This window comes from Neovison vison, chromosome 5, assembly GCF_020171115.1.
Source record: "Neovison vison isolate M4711 chromosome 5, ASM_NN_V1, whole genome shotgun sequence".
Lineage (NCBI taxonomy): Eukaryota > Metazoa > Chordata > Mammalia > Carnivora > Mustelidae > Neogale > Neogale vison.
The window spans coordinates 109,504,258-109,517,304 of NC_058095.1; the positions used below are offsets into that span (position 1 = coordinate 109,504,258).

General features: G+C 43.9%; 1 protein-coding gene across 2 annotated transcripts in view; it reads right to left on the bottom strand.

Moving 5' to 3' along the window:
* Positions 1-3,538: 3,538 nt before the first annotated feature.
* LRCH1 (leucine rich repeats and calponin homology domain containing 1) overlaps positions 3,539-13,047 on the bottom strand; it is a 193,412-nt gene continuing 183,903 nt past the window's right edge. For both annotated transcript variants that reach the window (XM_044249740.1, XM_044249739.1), the window contains one exon: positions 3,539-6,053. In XM_044249740.1, coding sequence (XP_044105675.1) covers positions 5,943-6,053 — 111 coding nt within the window. In that variant the 3' untranslated portion in view covers positions 3,539-5,942. The remainder of the gene's footprint in view (positions 6,054-13,047) is intronic.

Here is a 13,047-nt window from a genome sequence, read left to right on the forward strand (position 1 = left end):
TTTACTTACCCTGCTTGAAATGTGTTGTGCTTCCTGAATCTGAGCATTCAAATGCTCTATCACTTTTGGAAAGATCTCAGTTACCATCTCTTTATATCTCGCCACTCCTGTGTTGTACTTACTTTCCTCTTAATATCACACTAAGATGATAAAGCCTTGAATAGCTTCCTACCAGCTCCAATCGGGTCTTGCCCGATTGCAAAACAATTTTGAGGCTTCAAGTCTCAGAGCTTCTTTTGTAGTTTTGCATGGGCTGCTCGTACATGGCCGGGTGTCACCCAGGGAACCTGTGGGGCCTGCTTCAGTAAGGAACTGCTTTTTCTTCTCCTTGGTGTCCTGGAATGTGGCCAGCCTGAGACACTGTAAGTGAATATTCTTCATCTTGGGGGTTCCAGGCCACAGTTGCAGTAGAAATTCAAAGCACATATCTGTGGTGGATGAGAACTATAGTGACAGGAGCTAACATTTCCCACTTCCTCTCCCCCAAGGATGGCTACTCTCCTTGCCATCTCTCTTCGTAGACAGACTACTTTTCTCTTTATCCTCTCCATGAAGACTCAGCCCTTGATGGAGGCTGGCTTTGCTCAGAGATTCCAAGTCCAACTCAGGACTCACCTTGACCGGGTCACAGTGTATTGGTCGCCATCACAGAGTTCCTGTTAGTTAATACACTGTCTCTCGGTCAAGAGGATGGACTGGTGCTCCCAGCAAGGTCATGGCTTCACCTTCATTACAATGAAGTATTACACCTTCATTGTAATACTCTGGCCTCTACCTCCCTCTCTGCTTAAGGTTTCTGGAGATTTCCTTATATTTTTATATAAGCAAAGCTTTTAAAGGGGCATATGTTCATTTTTTTAAGCATTTCTAGGCATGATGTTAAGGGAGGTTTGGGGGGAATATATTTACTCCCTGGGATTTGGGCTGGGAGGATTCTGAAGAATGAGATGCTCTCTCCAATACTGAACTTCAGTCTTTCACTGTGGGGCTGGCTTAAAAACGTACCTCCTATTGACCTCTTTCCCTTTTGAGCAGTATCTCCTGAACCCCCTTGCAGACTCCCTTTGTCTTCCAAAGACCTAATGGCCCTTAACTTTATTTCAGGGTCTGCCTGCTTCTTTTAGGTACTGCCCACATAAGACCATGTAATTCTAGCAATTAGATGTTTTTAGAGGGGGCTTCTAAAATATTATTAGTGCCTGTTCAGGGAACTCCATTTTGTCTTTGAACAACAGTATTACCTTGGGGAAAATGCATATACTTTAGTATTAACAAGCGGGGGGGAAGTATGTAAGGTTGTCCTGTGTAAAAATACATAGGAATGTCTCAAAGAAAAGATTTCAAAAGTTTAACAGTTCCCTATAAGATTACAGGTGATCCTCTCCAATCTCTTCATACTGTCAAAAATCTCTATGATAAATGTGTATCACTTTGATAAACAGATAAAAATTCCAAAATTAAAAAAAAAATCTATAGTAATGTTTTACCAAATTGGGAGAGAGAAATGGCAAGGAAACTGGAAGCATCCTCCTCAACCTCATTCAATGTGAGGAACACTTCCTCTCCACTGGGCCTGTTCTGTCAACCTCTTTTCCTGGCTTTAATCTGTCTTAGCTAGCATTCAAACCAGTCCTAATAGGCTCAGCTTATCAAGTTTTATCCCACAAATTTGCCTTCTCTTGTATCTCTAAATCCTAAGAATTGCCCAAGACCTTTTAAACAAACAAACAAACAAACAAGCAAACAAACTCTAGGAAATTCAGTTGGTCAGCTCTACTGGGATGCTCTCTGTACAGTGAAAAGGACACACGCTCCGACAGTTGAACTTGAACCTGCCTTGCCTTCTATTTTACCTGATGAACTTGAACAAATTCCTTATCCTTATCCTTAATGTCAGCGTTATCGTCTAGGTCTCTTCCAGGTTTTATGTCTTTTGTCTCCAGTCACCAGTCACCAGAAAAAGAATGAAAATCTTGGGGAAGAGATTTATTGGTCAATTGAGTAAGGAGGCTACTCTTGAATCAATAAACAACAGCCATGTGGGCAACGTCAGGTAAGAAGCACAAACACCTCTTGGTATAGGAGGCAGGGTTAGTTCCCTGACATAGGCGGTATTGAGTAGATGTCCACAAGTCCTTTTCCTGATAGAGTTTTGGCAAGAATTTTGAAAATACTATGTGCAAAGTTCATTAATTCTTCTAACTGGCATCTTTTCAGTGCTGACGAGCACTGGTCTGGGCAATAGGGAATCAACAGAGAATAGACAAGTAGCCTTGTTTTAATGAGGTTTAGAGTTCAGAAAAACACTTGACCCACAGTAGCCATTCAATGAATATTGGCCATTATGATGGCCCATTAGTGTGTGGGTGTGAGAAGTAAAGGTAGTGGAGCCCTGCTTTACACACAGGCCCCCCACACAAGGAGCACCAGCTCCTAAGAGAACTCCCTGAGTTCATACATCCCCTGAGACCAGACTCAACTGGATCTGGTCCCTCCGAGCTAACCTCCTGGGAGAGATGGCAGGTTAGATAACCAGCCCCACTGGGGTCATTATTGCCTGGATCTCTTTGACTTGCCCAGGAAGAACTGGGAAGCTTCCCCATGCAACTGTTGGTCAGAACTCAGTCTCTGGGACAGTCCCCTGCTGCGGCCAATGCCATAGGGCTGAACCGGATGGATGACCCCAGTGCGAATGTCCCCCACCCCCTCTGCCTGCCAGGTCCCCCCAGTGCTCTGCTCCTGTGGCCTCCCTTTTGCTTGCCCTTCACATGTTCCCCAGGTGCTCCAGCCAACTGACAGGGCCAAGTGTCTGTGAATGCTAGACTTGCGTGACATGTGATAGACCAAGATACCTAAGAGCTTGAGGTTGGGCACAGGAGCAGCATTGCCCATCGGAACATCGACATCCATGCCTTGGTTTTCTCAACTCAGGAGGAACGGATCTTGAATGGAGAGGCCCTGACCCTGATCCCTGCTTACTTGGGCTGTTGGTGTCCTGTGTTGTGTTTTCACCTGAATTCTTCAAAGCAGCTGCTCTTCCACCAGAGGCAGGCTGCGCGTGTGGGAAAAAACCTCCCCCGTCTTCATGGGCAGCACAATCATGTCAGCCACTTCACTCCCTGCTGGTCAGATCCCACTGGGGGCAGCTGAGGAGAGAGGACCAGATCCTGTGGTTCTACAACATGTACCACACAGCCCTCGTGCTTCCTCAGTGACACCTTCTGGAGCCACCACCCAAGGGCCAGGTGGAGGGTCCTGTGTCTAACCCCTCCACTCCCCCTCACCACAGCAATGCTACTTTTAACTGCTGTGTGTTCTCCGCTTCCAGGGAAGATTTTAGTTCGAGGGAAAAAAAAAAAAGGTCAGAAGATACATATATTATAGACACACACACACCTTGTATATTGTATATATATAAATATATACACATACACACTAGATAATTGCTACTCTCTATTTCAGCAACAACACTCTAGGATATCTTTTGTGACTGGTCAACCTTTGCATCGGATGGGTAAGTCAGGCAGAAGAGGGTTTGTACAAATTCAAAGTTTTAATGGCTGTTAAATAATAAAAGAAAGGATATTTGCACTATGTACATTCTGTCCACTTCTGGTACTCTCAGATGGCCATGCACATTTTATTGCACATATCAACAGTGTACAAGGATCTTGAAGACGTCTTAGCCATACAAGGACTGCATTTAAAAGGAAAAAAAGCCATTGCACAAAATATTGAAGCCATTTGTATTATACAGCCAACTTTAAGAAAAATACTGAAGATTAGTATCAAAAGAAATATTTTTAATTTGGAGGAAAAAAAATCTCTCAGAACAAGGATTACAGAGCTTCATGTTTGCCATATATACATGTAAAAAAATATTTCAGGACCCTGCGTTCTGAATGCCCATCAAGGTGCAGCAGTCTAAATTCCTATTTCTATATCGACCTTGGCATGTTGTTGACATTGAATACGCTCTTTGCCCAAGATGGCTTTCTCTTTTACATCATTATGCTGTTTGACAAAACAGGTATTTGTGCAGTACAGAAGAATATTAAAATATATTTTAAGTTAGGTTAAAGTGCACAGTACATTTGATAGGAAATAACTGCTAGCTGCCAATCCAAATGACCATTTCCAGTGACTGCCCCCCATCTCTCGCCCAGCAGAGGGCAGTCTTGGCATTGACGGAAGGTCGCCTGTGTTCACCGCATACTGCCCTCCTGCTGTCTTGTTTTGCATTCGCCCTTCTATTTCTCTTATGAATTGTGGCGGCTGCTGCTCTCAAAACTTACAGTGGCTTTTCACAGAAGTGAAGCTGCAGTCAGCCTTCACAAGACTTTGAAAGACGAATGACCAGGCTATCTGTAACTGCGGGGTCAACGCGCATGCATGTAACCATGTCTGTGACGCCGTACGTGGCTGTCAAGCCAACACGGGTAGTCCCTTTCCTTTGCTGGCTCTTCTCCAGTCATGTGTTGACGGAACTTCCTCCTTCCTAGGCTACTCAGTCTTCCGGACACCACTTACCTAAGCCTTTTCCTAAGCCTGCCTTGGTGTAGCAGGCAGCTGCCCCACCAACTGGCTAACTCATTTCTGTGGTCTTACACCAGGGACCGTGAATCTCACAGCGTTTATGGAAGCGCCAACTAAATGACAACACAATGAGCACGTCTGCTCTGAATCGTTTCCTCTTTTAAGACTGGCGCGTGTGAGGAGGGCCGGTTTCCTGATCCAGGTCCCGTGTGCCGTCCGCCATTCTCACTCACTCAGTCAAAGCTGCCCTTACAAAAGCTTTTGATCAAACAATGCACTTTGTATTACCTCTACTTACCTAGACCATTTCCTTGCTATCTACCTTTGGTGCTAGACTTTCTTTCGTTAGCCAAGTTACAGTGCAAAATTATACTTCAAGACACATGATGCTAACACTTACTACTTCTTTGTGTTAAAACGTGAATGTTTTGTGCATACCAAAATAAGTCTGAATCCAAAAAAATAATTGTTCACATTTCATCTTCAAGTTTAATATGCCTTTTTTTTTCATCACAGCTATTTACAAATAACTTTGGGGTGCTCTCTTGATTTCAGTCAGTTCGTTATATGAGAGGATAACAGGGCTGCTGGAATGTAGGAAACTGGATGGAATGCAGAACTATAAATAAAACCAATGTTCCATAAACCAAAGTGTAAATAATGCCTCCCCAGAAAACAGTTCTTGTCCCAGAAGCACCTGTTTTTGGCTTTTTTTTTTTTTTTTTTTTTGGCTGAGTCCCATACACCAGAAAACATGATTACTGAGACCTAGAACTACTGCACACCAAAGAGGATAGAAAATAATTCAATATTTATAATATTAAAATAAAGTGTTTAACCACAAAAAAGCAGTAATAAAATAGTTTCCTAATTTACAATTTGCATCCAAAGGATGAATAACAACTCACTAATAAATAATATTTATATAAATATTTTGTATGTCGAAAATAGTTTTTTAAAAGGCAATGGTCTCAAGAAACGTCTTGAAAAATTTGGTGGTGGAATACCTGATTGAGTCCCCCTCCCCCCACTAAATACACAAGAAGTTTGGTTGGAATAAAACGAGTGCATCTTGTTGCAAAAACGGTTGTGCTTGGTGTGTTGGTAATGGCAGTAGGTGAGCGGGGAAGGGATGAAGGTGGTTGTAAAAGGCATTGATGTGCTGCTCAGTCCTTCAGTGACAGCTCCCTCACTGGCTTTAAGGTCAACATCTCTCAAATCTTAACAATGGAAGTCAGTTCTGAAAGGCGGAATATCTTCCCTTCTGTCCTCCCCTCAATGCAACCAGAGCCAGGGAGCTGACAGGCAGTGAGCGGGAGGGTAGGAGGAACAGGTGCTGAGAGCAGAGTTCAGGATCTCTGATGAGACAAGAGTCTGAACCGACCCAAAGGAGAGAGGAGCTGGTTTCATGTGAACAGAGTCTTTGTTACCGTTACATCTAGTAAGGCTTGAACGGTAATGCCCACTTTGACTAGGCCTTTCTCTTCAAGGATGTGGTGGGGTAGACACAGTTTTTCCTAAAAGGAAGAAGAAGAAAATGTCAATTTTTAGATGACCAAGAACATAATCATAAAATCTTAGAGGACACCACTGACAGGAGTTAAGTTGAGCTCTGACATAGGCCTGTCTGAGTATCTCAGACTGTGCTCCCTCCCTTGCTTTCAACCCATTGGCAAGGATCTTTTCCATCTTTGCAGAGAAAATGACGATTTTTCACAAGTGAAGGTTGTTTCAGAAAGTCTCCCAAGCATCTTGAAATAAGCAATAGTCGAAACATTAAAAAACAAACAAACAAGGGGTGCCTGAGTGGCTCAGTGGGTTAAAGCCCCTGCCTTCGGCTCAGGTCATGATCCCAGGGTCCTGGGATCCAGCCCCGCATTGCATCAGGCTCTCTGCTCATCAGGGAGCCTGCTTCCTCCTCTCTCTCTCTCTGACTGACTCTCTGCCTACTTGTGATCTGTCAAATAAATAAATAAAATCTTTAAAAAATCCTTAAAAAAAAAACAAAAACAACCTGTATGCTAAATAACTGAGCTAAAGAGTCAGGTGGAAACCAAACACCAAGACTATATTAGCTTACATTCTTGCAAAGCAAAATGGCACAGAGCCTCTCACACGTTGTAAAGGAACTAGTACACACATGACCATGTGCCATTCTACTGACCATAAACCTTGATTTTATTTGCTGTGATCTCTGAAATAGAGGTATGCTGGTAGCCTTGGTATCCTTTCTTCATGGTTTATGAACAGCCTTGTAAATAAGTAATTTTAACCACAGCCTTCAACAGTCTCTCTCTTTTAGGACTCTTTCATAAAACTGTCAAAGACACGAATGTCCTGTTACTTTCTCATGTTGTATTTTTGCTCTTGGGAAATGGCCGGTATATACTAGTCAAGGAAAATAATCAATGCAAATCACTCCTTGGGTGGAGAACCCGGACGCTCAACGAAGCAGTTTATAAAAGAACACAACCAAATAATCTCGGACCTTTGTCATCTGGCTCTGGAGTGAGGGGAATCTCCTTGGCTAGGAAAACACTCCCCAGCAGATACTTCCTCTTGTCTACAGATCACGGTATGTCCTTCACAGCCCAACGAGTGCTGTTTTTAAGGACAGTTTAAATGAGATATGTGTCACGCCCCAGGCAGTGGATGCAGGGCTTAACATGAGGCCAGTTAGGGTCTTGGACACTTCTGCTTCATTTCATGTGACTCTTGCTTGAAGAACCAGATCTTCCTGCCTCCTCAGTGCAGAGCTCTCCATAAATTACTGCAGATATAGGCATGCTGCTCTTAGAAAAATCTTCAAAGGACATGCCGTGACATCTCCAGTAAGTTGTTCCACCATCTGAAAATGTCATCTCCTGTACTCTCTCCATCACCTTATGACCCCTATCCCTCCTCCTTCCCTAATTTGTGGTAAATGCAGAGTATCTCAGACTCTGTCTGGCACCAGGTCTTAAGAAATGGCCATGTCAACATAAGGCAACTGATTCTTTAGAACACAATTTTAACCATTATTTTGCATGTCTGCTCTGTACCATAATAGGATTATCTTGTCAATGGCATAGTTGCTGGACATTCATTTACGCTGCTAGACAACCTAGTAGCCCCGTATCAGCCTGAGGAAGGATGGGAGGCTCTGTGTGAGCTGGGCATCACGAGCCACGCATGAGGCCAAGATAGGCCATAGCCAGATGTCCGGGTAGATCCTCTCCCCATGCCACCTGTCACAGGCTTGTGAAAGCACCTCAATCTGGCATTTCATTGCTAAGGTTGGTTCCACAGGGGCAGGGGTGTTTGTTTAACCCATTCTTATGATCTCCACAGCACCCCAGTTGACATCAGGCTTTGTTGGAAAATACAAATGGCCACTATTATGGTTAAGCTTCTGGTATGAGGCATTACTTGGGGGGAAAAAAAATAAAGTCTTCTATTTACATCATATGCTAAAAGCAATTCGAAATGAATTAATAAGGAGTTAAATGAACATCTCTCCTAATAAAACAGAGATGAATTGTTCGCATTTTCTCTTATAAATAAATGGAGAATTTTCTAAGCTAAAAAATGATCCCCAAATCACAAAAGATAAAAACAATTGATTGCCTTAAAGTTTAAAGCTTCTAAGTGTCAAAAACAAAACAAAACACACAAAAAAAACCCAACCCCAAATTGGGGCTCCTAGAACGCTCAGTTGGTTGAGCATCTGCCTTTGGCTCAGGTCAGGATCCCAGGGTCCTGGGATTGAGCCTAGCATCGGGCTCCTTGCTCACTGGGGAACCTGCTTTGCCCTCTGCCTGCTGCTCTCCCTGCTTGTGTACTTCCTATCAAATAAATAAATAAAATCTTTTTTAAAAACCCCAAATTAATTAAAAGATAAACAACAAACTCTAAAGAAGTATTTAGATCAAATTACAAAGGGTTTTATAAGACATGTTGGTTCAATGAATCATCGAGAAAAGCAGTAATAGATCAATAGAATGCTCAGTGAGGAACACAAATAGAAATCTTAAAAGAATAAATACTCCTAAGGCATTTTGAAAGACACTTTGCTTTTTGACCACAGTGTTGGAAGTCCTAAACATGCCTGAATTCAAGTATTAATATTTCCACAGGGTCTAAACTCTGTGTACAGCATGGCTTTTATGGGGCTACGCGCCCTAAACTCAGTCCTGCTTGAGATGCAACATGGCCTCATTAATGGCTGCACTGGTCCCTCTGAGGAGTGCTGGCTCCAGGGTTCCAAGCTAGTGGCCACGGTTGGGAAGGTTTGGGGGCTCCAAAGAGACAGGAAGGGGAAAGTACTGAGCTCTCAACCTCTCACTGATAGGACTTCTGGAGACAACACAGACTGAGCTACCTTACTCGGCCTTTAGTTTTCCAAGTGGCATTTCTTACCTTCTTGGTCTCCTCACTCCTAAATCCACTTACACCCTCAGAGCTGGCAATGAGAAGTACACAGAGGACATAAAAAGGTACTTCTCAATTCCTTTCTGCTTTTCTCCTTTCATTCAGATGCCCTGAAGAAACCCGGAAGTGCCCTCAGATTACTTGGATGGTGTCAGAGGTATCTACAAAGACTGGACTAAGGTAACAGAAACATAAAAACGCAGCAGTTCTGTTATTTTACCACAGGACTGGAATGAAGACTGATAGGAATGATGAGTTGAGGCACTGACTGACAGGCTGAGCGAGGGGAGCCTGCTGGAAATGAAGAGGGTAGCCAGGATGGCCTGAAGGCCATCTTCCACCATACTAGTCCTGCCTCTGCATAGGCCAGGGGGTTTTGGGGGGAGGGTCCCAGAAGTGACCCAGAAGTTGGGAGAGAGAAGGAATGGCTGTACATTTATAATTAGATCAGAAGTGACAGAGAAGGGCCACGTAAACCTGGATGAAAGGGATTTAAAGCAGAGATCACTGTACGTTCGCACTGACTTTAAATGCATTTAAATTTATCCATCGTTAGAGGAGCCTAGCGGCTTTCCTGGAGAACACAGCACCACTGCTGTGTTTCCTTTTAAAGCACAGGGCAGAGTCATAAAGGAGTATCTTGCATAAACGCAGTGCCTCCCATGGCCCCTGAAGAGCTCATGCTCTGTGTTGCTTCTCCAATGGCAGAATCAGTAAAGGTTCCCTCACAGCCCGTCACCCAACTCTTTCTAGAGCCCCAGCAAACAGGGAAGCCATAAACAGTAAATGCGAACTCAGAAAGATCTCCGGGGCCCCTCCTACATGCTGGGGGCCAACACTATGGATCTGCATTGCTTATTTCATTAGGACAGCTGTGTAAGGCAGGTGTAATAGCTCTCTTTTCCAGATGACAAAACTGATACGTAGAGAGGTTAAGTAACTTTGTTAAAGTCCCAAAGCTGGTAAGTATAGGAGCCAGGATTTGAACACGCGTCTCCTCTCCCAGCCCTGGCTCTTTCTACAACATCAGGCAGCTGCCCAGAAATTCCTTCATCTGAAGGTGAATCTGTGCCCTGGGGACGGGAAAGGGCCTCTATCCTGAGAACCATCAAATTTCACATTGGGTGGGGGTCACAGAACCCTCGATTCAGGGACAGGTGTTAGCTCTGCGACCTGATTTGTTGGGCTTCTTCTCATCAAGAGCAATAGACCTCTGGGCCGGGTGGAAGAAGCCTCCTGGGAGCACGGCCGGCTGGCTCTCCTCTTTCTACGGTTCCTTGTGCTCCGACACAGCCAGGGACCTCCTCCCGGGCCAGCCGCTGGACTAAAATGAAGTCACTGATGCTTGCGTAGTTCAGATCTGTCGGTCTGTTTCTCAAACGCCCGTTCCTGCCCCTGAAGTGACTGAACTTGAAGCAGGACCATCTACGTTATTTCCACATGAGCGAGCTTCAAGTTCCTGCCACCTGAGCACTCTGGGGTCGGTTTCTTCCTATGTAAAACGGAGACCATGTCCCACTCCTAGAGACTTGTCACCTTCCGTTAGAGTCTCTGCCTTCCAGCCCTGCCACCACCAAGTGCGTCCTTCCTCGGGAATACTTCATTCTCCACGCGTATTCGCTCGTTTCCTCACTTCTCGAACCTGCACCTCTGTCCCCTGGTGATTCCTATATACCTTTCAGGTCTCGGGGTAAAAACATCACAGTTCCGGAAAGGCTCTGCAGACTCCCTGTTCCCCACCAGGCCTGATTCCCTGCTTTACAGAATCTTGTGTCACCCTGACTTCCATTTGCTTTGTCCACTAGGTCTGGGGTCCAAAACCCACTGCCTGCAGGCCAAGTCAGTCCACAGCCTGTTTTTGTAAATAAAGTTTGACTGGAACACACCCATCCCCGTTCACAGGGGGTTGCTGACGGCTGCTTTCAGACTGTTAGCAGCAGAGTGGAGTGGCTGTCCCATAGACTGCAGAGCCCACAAAGCCCGCCATATTTATCATCTGGTAAAAAGGTTGCTGATCCCCGGTCTAGACTGCAGGATTTTTGAAGACAGGGTCACGTGTCCCCAAGGTCTATGACAGAGCCTTACTCTAAGAGTGCTCCTTCGGTATTAGAAGAACGAATAAATGAATACAAGGACAAATAAAATCACACTGAAGAGCCAAGGAACTGGACCCTAATGGTCTCAAAGAAGGAAAAAAGTGCACGTTCTCTATATATCTGATTGTTTATTGAGAACTACTTCCAAAATATGAATCCTAATTTTAAACCCAAATCCCCTGAAATAAAATGGTATTAAAATATTTTTCATTTAATCCAAAACTACTTTCAGGCTTCTGAAATTTTAATCCGTTGTCCAGTACTGGACCCTATAAGGTGAGACATCCTTTGCCCTTAGGATATCTTGTCCTTATAGAGCTACATAGATTTTAGAGAGATAACCCTAGTCACCATGCACTGAATTTAATTTCTTAGTCACAAAAGTCACCCCTTGATCAGGGTATCAAGCGCCTTTTTTTTTAAACCTATTTTCATTGATGAAATTCCTACTCGGTTGTCTTACTTTTGAGTTCTGCAGGACCCCTCACCACCAGCCCCATTCTGTGAGTGTCTTGCCCCGAACACTGAGCCACATGTGAATCATAAATCCATAAATAGAGGGAATGAATAGTTATTAGCTGTGACATATTGTGGAAATCCTTATACTGAGGGGTAAGCTGTCACCAGTTGGAGGAGCTGGAGAAAGAGAACTTTCTCTTTCAAATAGATCTTTCTTATCTCAATGACAGAACATAAATAAACAATGGGTTCCTTTTATAAGGCACTGAAGGTACTGGAAAAATGGTCCTTCTTGTGTGAGGAAGGAGATTTAGGATGCACATATAAATCATGGAACTAAATCCCTGCCCATCGCTCAGATGACCCGCACATCAGCTTACATCCCCAGTCACATTGTAATGGCGGGCCTCATGCGAGCATATGGGTTGGTGTGCGGGTACCTCAGGGAAGAACCGTGGAGAAGCTTAATATTCTAAATAGAAATGAACAGCCTGACAATGGGCAAGACAGTTCATTCCAAGTTTTGCCTAAAGGGCTAAATTAATTGTGTTCTGCTAGTTACCATACCACTTGATTGAAAAAAAAAAAAAATACCACCCCACAGATCCCAAGAGGAGCAGCACGTTAGGGAACAGATACATTAATGGCATGAGAAATGAAAGCGCATCCAAAGAATCCTTTGATGCCAGGACTGAAATATGAACATAGCCTAAGAATGCCATCAAGTCAGCACTGAAAATTAAATCTGATCTCACATGATTGCTCTACTCAGTTTTTATCGATAGAATTTTCTCTCAAGTACCACCCTGTAAGTCATAGCTCTTCTTCCCTTTTGCCCCCCACCCCTCCCAAAGAAGAAGAAGAAGAAAAAAAACCCCAAACAGGGATCATTAAGGGAAGCCACAGTGCACTGCAGAGCTGGGTGGAGACCCAGAGAGCTGCTCTGGGGTGGGGGTCGGGTGGCGCAGGTCAGGGCATCAAGGGCTGATTGGAACCTGGAATAATCACCCGCAATGTGTTTATTAAACAACTTACGGCTCAGGGTGCTCATTAGGCTTTGCACAAAGGGCTTTTATTGTGTTACAGATTGAAGAGTACAAGATAGCACCAAAAGCTATTCAGTACATCTGTGGGTTATTTATACACAGCCGAGGTTAGCTAAATGGCGTCTGCATACCCTGTATTTCACCGATCCACACAAAATCAGGAGGGAACAGCTCAGGTAACTCAAGGTATTCTTATGTAAAGAATATTCCCATTAGAAAATCTGATTTAGCAACAAAGAATATTTATAAATATATTTTTCTAACTGTGTGGTTCTTTCATATTCTCAAGTTCCCTGGATTCATGGAAACATTCAGAAAAATAAAATTATCTTCTTAGAAGCCATCGATGTAGACTGTTTGCATCTGAGTAAACTAGAAATTTATCTTGAGGAAGTTAACGTCATCATCTCCCGAATTTAAGAAACAGTATTTGGCAACAGTAATGCGAAGCCTAGGGGAAGCTGTCTGAATCATGGGACAGGGCGTTCTCATATTAGAAA